The sequence below is a fragment of the Aythya fuligula genome, chromosome 3, assembly GCF_009819795.1.
Source record: "Aythya fuligula isolate bAytFul2 chromosome 3, bAytFul2.pri, whole genome shotgun sequence".
In the NCBI taxonomy this organism is placed as follows: domain Eukaryota; kingdom Metazoa; phylum Chordata; class Aves; order Anseriformes; family Anatidae; genus Aythya; species Aythya fuligula.
Window position 1 is genome coordinate 33,390,369 of NC_045561.1, and position 10,508 is coordinate 33,400,876.

Sequence of the window (10,508 nt, forward strand, 5' to 3'; positions counted from 1 at the left end):
GTAGTGCAAGGCCCCCTCTTTCACACCACCTTACCACGGGGATTTTCCCAATGTGCAGCTAACACCACTGCCCTCTTCTGATTCCCCATCGCCAGAGATAAAGTCGTCTTATTCAGCAACTGTTTGATCACTAATCATGATTATCCCCTTCTCAAAAAATCACTTTTAAATTTTGATTGCTCTAAATATAATAGGAAAATCTCTTTTTCAAAAGGAAAAAAAAAAAAGTCACTCTCACTAATTCCTTTCAGCCTTTGTTAGCATTTGGGAAACAAACACTGGAGATTTCTTCTTCCTATCTTTGTACTTGTAAGAAAAACAAGAATACAGACTTAGCATATAATTAAAATAATAAAACTTCTTGGAATATTCAAACTTCCCTTCTTCAAAGCTGCACACTGCTCTGGCATCCAGCCCTTCTTTGGAACCACAACTCTGACCTCATTATCATTACTTCTCCTCTGGTCCAGAGACTGCCTCCAGTAACACACCTATGATACTGTCCCCTGCTATTTTCCCTTTCCTAAATCTCTACTCCTTCATGGCATAGTCAGTGTTTTCATCCTTCCCTTTGGTGCCAAAAAGTTATTTAGCCTCACCCGTTCATGAGAACAGCTTTTAATGTATATACAATTCAATTCTTTGATGCTTTGATCAAGTGCAAAATAATTTAAATTGCTGCCAAATGAATCAACATATTCCACAACTAATCTTTGCACTTCCCTCAGAGCAATTTTCCAAGCCACCAACAGACTGGAGCAGAAGAGAGACACGTATGTACCCGTGCCTGAAAGATTTCCCTCTTTATACCCCAGTGCTGTACAGTAAGACTCAGCCTCTGGTACACCCTAAAAGATATCCCCAAATAAATCTTTACAAGTGAACAAAGATGAGCTAAATTGGTACTGGAAAACAAACATGGTTTTGTCATTTTTAATTAAAAAAAAAAAAAAAAAAAAAAAAAAAAAAGCTTAATTCTGAGATACCTGTTCTTAATGGCTTATTCCTTCTTGGGGATGTATTTCCCTTGCATCTGTCAGCCACGGGGATCGCACTTAATACCAGCTGCACTTTACCGGATAGAAAAGGATGTTTAAAACTTTGCTGGTGTTCGATTCTCTTTTCTGCCAAGGACAAATCACTTAGTCTCTGTCTCATTTCCCCACAGGCAGAGTGGAATAACTGTAGGCAACAGGGGCTGTGTAAAGGTGGAAGTTCATAGATATTACAGTGACGGGAAACACCTAAACTCACAAGAAATCCTACTCGTGTGCTCTGAGATGATTTTCAGGGTCTAACAACCACAGAGGAAGCTTTCAGCTGGTCTGGAGCACTTAACATCCTAAATGTGTGCACTTGCCTGGCCGGGGAGTTCAGTCACACATCCCAAGCTGTCTCCTGCTGAGGTCAGGTTGTTTCTGTGAGCCTTGATTTCTCACATCCCCACTATTTCAAGGGGTGCTCTGAGTTGGAATAATCAATTTATTAAACTAGCAAGAGACAGTCATCCTTCACCCTGTAATTCTACACGTGCCTTTACCCACCACGGCGGGCATAGAACAAACACCAAAAACTCCAACAGTGTTTGTAAGCAAAAGCCATTTTGCCATTTCTCAAAAACACCTCAAAAGCCATTTCTCAAGCATCTGTCTGAATCACATTTCTTTTCCCTTTTTGTTTCATCATGAAGGCACACACAGAAGATTCCCCATCCACATTTATCTTAAAACAATTTGCGCCAATTAGTGAAGGACCATTTCCTTCTGAAACTGGAGCAGCAACAGCAAGCATCTCCTCTTGTTTTAAATGTCCACCTGCAGACATCCTAAAGCTTTTCTCACAGCTTGACTTTAGCTTTCAATGTTATATTGGTTCTTTATGCAACACGCGCTAATTTTTCTTCAGAAATTACAGCCCTTACTGCACCTATGTCAATTGCTACCCTCACCCTGCCATCATTTCCACTTCCATAAAACCCAGCAAAAGTGTCTGCATGCCATTTGTCCTGCGCTGCAGTTTGCAGCGGAGACACCATCAGCCAACACATCACAGGCAGATTTTTTGGTACATCGTGGGATCTCCCTTACGCGAGGTACAGCAGGATAGCAGCCAACAGCACCTCCACGAGTGATTTGCAGCACGAGCAAGAGGAGCAACAGGAAAGTGAGAGGCTGACCAGATAGATCCATGCTTGCTGCTTGAAACCCTTGTTCCCTCCCCTCCTTGCAGGTCTGCAGCCTGGTCGAGCCATGACCTGCTCACAGGACAGCAGAGGTGACACTGAACCACCAGGCCATTCTGCCACCACGGCTGTCCTGCCTCATCTGCAGCCACTGAGATGTATAACTTCATCTGCACTGCTGCTCATTAGTAACACAATGCTGAGAACACAGCGTGCTCCACAGGAGTGTACAAAAGGAACGTCTTCCTCGTAGGAGTTTACACATTATGAGACCATAAAGCTCCCAAGATTTTGGGGATGCAGTCATACAAGCATATGCTGGTGCCTAGTCTAGAAAAACATGCAGGAAATTTAAAGAAATAATCATCTGTGTTCAGTAGTATTTTACCAGTTCCCTGTTTACTTCGGGCATCTCCCTTCACCTGGACCAGACTGTTTAGGCATTAAAACTTACAGTATCACCGATCAGAAGCTGACCTGAGATATCACATAGCCAACGCACTGCAGCACAAAGAGCTCCCTGTAGGCAGCCACGATGCTCAGGAGATAACGGTGCAGTGAGCCAAGCCCTAAGTCACACTTTCCCAAGAGCCAAATCTGATGTATGAGCATCAATACAAGCCTCTGCTGGGGTACCCTCAGCTCTGCTGCCTCATGGCAGCACCACAGCACCTGGGTGCATCAGGGGCACTGCTAGCCAGCTGCCACCTTGCTGTTGTCTTTTTTCCTCCTGCCAGAGGAAAGCCGTGCATGAGGATCGCTCTTCCCTCATAACTGTTCAGATTCTTCTAACCCTGTTGGTTAGAAGAAAAAAAAACCACATAACCCTTGATCACCTAAGTACGTGAAGAAAAAAGAGATGGAGACAATGGTTGAAAAGCTAACTCAGGGTTTAAGATGCCTGCACTTATTTATTATATGATCTTTTATGGGAAATTGACAATGAGATACTCCTGGAAGGGAAAAGAAAAATAGGATCATGAACTGCTTGGACACTGCGTGACAGAGTTTCAGACCCTAAAATAAATGATATTTGTGAAGAAGCAAGCGAGCGGCCAGCACTGACAAAAGGGAAGGAGCAGCTCCGACCCGGGCACTGCTCTCGCTGGACAGAGCCGGTGGGAGCACGGGGCTGCCCTTTCCCCAAGCCCACATGGGTGGCTGCAGTGTCCATGCCAGAAAACAGACCCCACACATGTCTGTGGGGTCATTCCCCAGTGGTCCACATCCAGCAGCTTTTCTTTCAGTGAAGCTGTGGCACCCCCAGGTGCTGAAATGCCTCCCCCTGCTGGGCACAGTCCTGCCACCCAGATGTGCCCTGTGCCCCCCTGCTAGATGAGCCCCGTCCCCATCCCCTTGTCCAGATGTGGCACAGCTGGGCTGAGACCTGTGGGCTGCCTTTCCATGGGCAGGGGGCAGGAGCTTCTGCTCCAAGAAAAGCCCCGGTGTTGGCCTGATAGCTCAGCCTTCAAATAGGTCGTGGCCTGGCTGACCTGTTGGTAAAAGCTCTTCTTGGCTCTGCTTTTGCTGCACCACGATCAGAGATGCCCGGGATTTCCCTTTCCTGGCTCCAATTCTCAAGTTCTTTCCCAGATCTTTAATGCAGCGGTTTTTGATCACCAGCTCCATGGGGTATCACACATTTAATTTCTTCTTTTAAACACTGAGCTAGCGCTTGGCTATAAAAATAAGCCTCTGTTGTTCCTTCAACCCTTTCCCCCAAGTAAAGGGCAGATGAAAGCTTTCTTTCCTTTTCAAAGCGAGTGCTTTGGATCCTGACAGAGGAGAGATCTCACCATTAAACACGGGCACAGAGACATGAAACACGCACTCCCTTCTCCCACCTCTTCACAGCACATCGCTGTCTCTGGTAGATCCCAGAGCCCTGCCTGGTCTGCCTGCTGCTGCACAGTGCCTGTACCCTACAGCCCTCTCATCCTTCCTCCACAAGCCAGGGGGATGTTTTCCCAGTCTGAATTCAAGCCCCAGCTGATGAGTAGCGGAAGGTGGCCGGGATGGGAGCACTTGATGTGCCCACCTTGACTGCTTGAGATTAGAGACAGTTTTCTTAATAGTTTTGATAAGACCTCAGCTGCTCAGGATAGCCTAAAGACACGCCTAGTGTATTACCAGCTGCAGGTACCTGCTGCATCTCTGAGACCAAAATTATATTTTCCACTGTATTTTGCCTGGAAGGAGCCCATCACAAGGAGAACACCCAGCTTCTCCACAGCAGAACACAGCCCCCTCTGCGGGCACAACACAGCAATCCCTCGGCACAAAACCCACCAACACTTATCCACCACGGTGAGAACTTCACCACTAAGCTCTCTCTGCAGAGCTACACAGGCTGCTGACTTACCTAATGCCACCTAAAGAAACCTTTTTGCAGGTAGGGCTCAGAAGACTTCCGCCAGAGGAGCAGAGCACGCCCTGCCAGGCAGCCTTTCACTAGTAGAAATGCACCTGGCTCTACTGCTTTCGCCAGCACATAGAAATTGGTCACACTGCAATTTTTGCCCTAGCCCTCAGTCCTTCCCTCACCAAACAAGCCATGGCTGCTCAGGCAAGACTTTTAGGCATCAGCTATGCTTAATGAACCAAAAGAGCGCAGTGTGTATGGAGGGAGGGAGTGGAAGCCTGAAACCGCACTACTCCAGAAAGCAGAACAGCAATAACTCCAGTCAAAACATGGCCAAAACACTAAGGCTTCTGGCTGATGGGAAGTGTCACAGGATCTCTGAGTCTCCAGCATGGAAGTCTCTCTGTCTTGTTATTTAAAAATAAGAACAGCAGTCCCAGCTGCACAGCATCCCTCATTGCCACTACTGAATTGCTGTCTGACTATTAAGCCTCCAAGGCCATCCTCAGCTGCATTTTCCACTTACAGGGAGCCACTTACTGCATCTCCCTCCCCTATCTCTTAAAATCATCTGAAATATATATAACTAAAAAGAAGGGGGAAAAAAAAAAAAAAAAAAAGAAAAAAAAAAAAAGATAAATCCAGTGCAAAGCTGACATGGTGATAATTTTAAAAGCTATGCTGCTCATGTCAAATTATTCAACATCTGTCTTCATGTTCCCACAAAAATTAGCATAGGATGGTGGTTTCTGGTGACACCTATAGTGAAATATTTTGACTTCTACCAGCAAAGTTGCAAACAACCTGTCAAGAGGATAATGTCAGTTTTCTAGTACTGCATATTAAAGTCAATTGAGGGTTTATCTGGTGTGTGAAGCTACTGACCTGACCTAAAAACAAAGGCTCTGGTGTCAGGAGTGTGAGTCTGACACACTACAGCTGGAGGATGCCAAAGCATGCAGGAGCACAGGGCTGGCCAGATTTGATGCCTTGGACTTAAAGAGCTGGCAGAGAACCATGCAAATGTTGGAGCAGGGCAGTCTTTAGGCCAGTTTTGTAACTGGCCCTCCAGTTACAAAACACCTGTGATGGAAAGGCTACAGTGAGTCACCACAGATTTCAGGGCTGGACAACAAGGAGAAATGGCTGAGCCCACAGGGGAGGATGTGTGTCTGCATATATTTTATACATAAAAGATGCATATACACACTCGTACATAGATGTCTGGAGTACTGCTGTGCTCGTACATTCCCTTTCCCAGGCAGGATCAGCCAAGAAGGGGCCGACAGGAGCCAGCTCCATTGCTGCCTCAGCCAGCAATTTTCTCACTCATTTCAGAGGGCACGGGGAGCACTGGGATAACAGCAAGGAAGCTGAGGAGCTCCTTGCCTGGCACCAGGCTCCTGCTGGCAAAACAGCTAGTGAGAGGCAGGGGAGGGGGACAGATCCATGCCACCAAGCTCAAGGTTAACACTAGGGTGTGCCTGCTCCCCCCAAAACTGGCAGCAAAGTGACACGTGTGAGTTGAGACACCCCGCTTGGGCGATGCTGCACTGAAAGCTCCAGGAGGAGAGGCTTTTACTTCACAGGTAAGAGGAGCAGGAAACAAATCTTGTCATGTGGACATGAAATGAAAGAGTGGGAATGTTTATGGCCTAAACCTAAGATATGTTTTACCATGACACTCCCCTGTTGCAGGCACAAGAAAACATTCTCCCGCTAGATTTTCTGCCTGCCTGCAGCGGCACCTCACAGGTGATTCAGTGCGATGGTGTCTCTTTAAAGAAAGGGCTTTATGGGGCCATTTATCCCCAAATTCAGAGGCCAGGACTACTCTGTATGTGCTTCACTCACACCAGTTTTAAGTATCGCACCAGTTTTAAGCACCGCAGCCCATCCAAGCCTCCTGATATCCGTGCCAGGCAGTTTTGCTTGCTGCCCAGCCCAAGCTTTTATTCCCCATCCCTTGCCTTGTTGCAGCCCCTCATCGCACACTGCCATGACCATTCCTGAAAGGCTTCTCAGACGCCTTTTCAGCAGGTGAATTATGAGAGGCAGGGGACAAAACAGCCCGCTCTCTTTTATCCTGCCCCAAAAAAAGGCTGCTGCTGATCATCTGGACTGGACTGGGCTAGCTGCCAGACACCCCCAAAATGTTAATTATAGGCTACACATGGAGTAAGCAAAGCAGCAGCCCTGGGCACACCCTGAATCAGAGCTAAGTGTGTTCTGGAGTCTGCAAGGCTGATGAGGAAGCAAGAGGCGTGCTCTTCCCTTTGGAAACCCTCTCTACCCTCCCCTTTCAGTCTAATATATAGCCTTTAAGCACCGATAACTTGAAACATGGGAGGTCAGGACCCCCTTCCCCCTTACCTCTTTTCTTCTCTCCCTCCAAATTATGACATTTCCTATAAATTGGTTACTGCTTGCTCCTTATCTTGACCGGCAGCAGTAATGCACCGGGACTGACAGGCACACACTGAGTTTGGGAAATGGGGCACCACGAGAGGCTAAGCTTGCTGAACTGCCTCCCGTGTCAGGCCATCTTTGTCTTATTTCAGCAAACAAGGCTGAAAGGATGGGATCAGCTAATGAGAAGAGGGTTTCAGACACTCTTCAGTCATTACAACAAATGCCAATTTATATAACAAGCCTCTTCAGGTAGCAGGCTAAAAGCACCTTGACTCCTAATTAAATCGCACCTCCACTGCGAAAGCTTCTTTCCCAGCAACCCCCTTACACACATTTTATTTATACCATTCATCTCAATAAACCTCTCCAGCAACTCCACTCTCCTAGACAGAGGTCTTTTGTGTGCATCCATGTGGGTGTATTATTTAAAGAGTACATCACATGGATACTTTATCTAGTTTAATCTGATTTAATCTTAGCAGATTTACTAAAGTAAAATATATTTATAGACCAATATACACACCTCACCCTATTCCCATCACCATGAATCCTCAAAAGCAGAAAAATAGACCTGAACCATGATACCTGAGTTCCCAAAAGTGCCACGGTAAGCGCCACACGAGGCCAACATTCACAGCACAGAACACCTAAGTGTGATCAGCTCGAAGCTACGGTGAGAGGCTAGCATTTCAGACAAAGCAGCGGGGCAGTAGGGCTGATTTTTAATCCTGCTTTAGTTATCCTCGCAAACATAACGGTATCAATCCAGTCCTGCGTGAGCCATCAATAACAGCAGTTTACCACCCAAACAGCGCTGGCTGCACAAAGCACGAAATCAGTGCAGATAGGGGGACCGAAGGCAGGGTTGGGAGAGACAAAATGAAAACTATTAGTCACCGCAGAAGTTTGCAGTGTGCTGCTTCCACGGCACGCTGCTCTGGGCTGCGCTCGGGGATGGCTGCGTGCAAAGACTCCCGACAGCCTCAACAGATAGTTGGAAGACTTAGGGGAGGGGAGAGGAGGGAGAGAGCGGGTTTCTCCTCTGCGTGGTTAAGTAAGAGAATAGATGGGAGTAGTACCATTTTGACTCAGAGATGCCGTCATTTTAGTGCATGTCTGTCTATCTGGGCTTTCTCTTGCACGCTGCTTCTCCAGTCTCTCTCAGAGAAAAAGAGAAAGCCACCTGTAAGTTATCCTGAGGATCTAATTCAGCAGCATCTCTAACAAATGCAAGTTTGTGGAAGTAAATGAAAAAGCCCACAACAGCCAGGCTCCTCAGGCACATTTAGGTAAACCAGGTGTAAGCTCTGTCCCTCTTGCTACGCTCCTGAGCAAAGAGGCCATTCTACAGCATCAGCTACTCAGCAGCAAGCACATTAAGGCAAAATTAAGAAAGTTCAGCTAGAAACACATTGCCTGGTTTAAAGGATTAAATAACCTGCCTTGACTAGGTTTCTGTACCACAAACTCATTCTGCTCTTCATTTCCCTGCAATTTTCCTCTGGACATGCGGACTGCAAGAAAATGTACTAGGAGGAAGAAGGAGAAAAAGAAGCAAAACTCCCTCCATTAAAAAATGGTTATTTTACAAAGCAGACCTAAACTCAAATTAACATCCCAGCCCTCAAAGAGAAAGGAGGGATTGTTCCCATTAAAGAAATCCATCATTAAAAAGTGACCTACAAAGACTTACCCATAGCCAGGGAGACTGAACTGATCTTTGCCAGGGCTCACACAAGAGACTGGCTGCGTGCTGTTAAAAAGGGGGAGGAGGGGGCTGGCTTCTCTCACTGGGGTCTCTCTTCAGAGCTCAGAGAGCCGGGCTTGTTAGAGGCAGAGGCATGCCTTCCAGAAGGACTTTACAGCAACGCACAACTGAGTCGCAAGCCAAGATAAAGCCGGCTTGTTAGGAGAGGCAAGTCTTGGGGGTTGCTTTTATTTATTTATTTTTTTTCCCAGTGCGTTGGAAAGGCAGAATTCAGAGGGGGGGCTGGGGGCTGGCTCACGCGCATCCCACCCAGGGCTGGTGCTCGGAGGGGGCGCGGGGGGTCCCCAGCCGCTGCCCCCCGCCCTCCTCTGCTGCACTGGGCTTTCCATTTGCCACCCTGCCTCTGAACGAGACGGGGTGGGGGGAAATAAGCACCACCACGGTCGGAGAAATAATATAAAAATCAAAGTAACCTCTAAGCAGCTCCACATCAGCTCGGGGCAAAGTTCACCAGGGCGCAAGGGCAGCCCCGAGGGAGAGGGGGGAGCCCGGCGGGGGTCGCCCTGGGGATCGGGGAGGGGGGGGGATGATTTGGGGCAGGGCAGCACGGAGGGCAGCCGAGCCGAGCCGTGCCGGCACCGTGCAGGGGAAGGGGCAGCATCCATCCACCCCTGCCGGCATCGTGTCCACCAGCCCCGGGGCGGCCGGGGGCTACGGGGAGCAATTAGGGAGAAGCCACAGGCTCCGGGAAGCCTTTCGCTGCGTAAACCTCTCCGCTCGGGCTGCGGCGAGCTTTGGCAGCGTCATTTACTTTCTCCTGCAGGTGCTTTTTAACTTTGATCCCATCGCCGCCGCCCTGCGCCCTCGCCTCCCCCCTCCCTCCCTCCGAGCAGCCACCGCGATGCCGCCCCTTACCGTAAACCCCCTGTCCCCTGCTGTAGGCTGGCACCAGAGACAGGAATAAAAAACAGATCATCTCCATCTTCAAGGCAGCGCCTTCATCGCCGGCGAAGAAAAACAGCCAAAAGAGCCCAGGCAGCATCCGGCGGGGGAGCGAGGAGCGGGCGAAAACCTCCCGAAACGCCGCCCCATGCGCCCCGCTCCGGACACCGGCGGAGGAAGGGACCCCCCCGCCAGAGCCGCCTGGGGATAAAAATTAAAAAGCAACAAGAAAAAAAGGAAAAAAAAAAAAAAAGAGAGAGAGAAAAAAAATGAATGGGAAAAGAGAAGGAGGCAGGGAGGGTAGGAAAGCGGAGAGCCGCTTCTCCCTTCGCAAGGATGCTCGAGGATGCCCAGGAAAAGAAGCAGGGCAGTGGGCAGCCCGCAGGGGCAGGAGCAGGAGCGGGGTCCGGGCCAGCCCAGCGCTGCCCCCCCCCAGCGAAGGGGTTTCCTTTGTGCAGGGGGAGCCGCCGAGCGCTGCCCGGAGTCCTGGGCTGCCCGAAGTGCTGCCAACTGGGGCCAACTTGGGAGAGTCGTCGCCCGCCCTCCTCCCGACGAGGCTCTGGCCGCAGCCCCACGAGCGAATGGGGGAAAGAAGGAGGTGGAGAGAAAAAAAAGAGAGGAAAAAAAAAATGGGGGGGGGGAGAAGGGGGGCGAGGAGCCAGCTGCTGAAAGGCGGAGGGAGGGCTAGGTATCCTCTTCTCCAGATCTTCTGGGGAGGAGATTGTTGTAATTAATCAAATCCAGGATTATTATTATTTTTTAATTTATTTTTTTTTTAAAGCGTCTCCCAGGAGCTCCCCCAGCTGCACTGCATCGCCCCAGCCAGCCTGAAGGGAGAAGCGAGCGAGGAGCAGCCCCAGCAGGCGCCAAGCAGCTCAGCCCGGCTTTCCTCTCCTCCTCCC

General features: G+C 49.0%; 1 protein-coding gene across 3 annotated transcripts in view; it reads right to left on the reverse strand.

Moving 5' to 3' along the window:
• Positions 1–9,823, reverse strand: part of MDGA1 (MAM domain containing glycosylphosphatidylinositol anchor 1) — a 137,330-nt gene extending 127,507 nt beyond the window's left edge. For 2 of the 3 annotated variants that reach the window (XM_032184007.1, XM_032184006.1), the window contains exon 1: positions 9,580–9,823. In XM_032184007.1, coding sequence (XP_032039898.1) covers positions 9,580–9,706 — 127 coding nt within the window. In that variant the 5' untranslated portion in view covers positions 9,707–9,823. The remainder of the gene's footprint in view (positions 1–9,579) is intronic. The other variant, XM_032184008.1, reaches the window with a different exon arrangement.
• Positions 9,824–10,508: the final 685 nt, after the last annotated feature.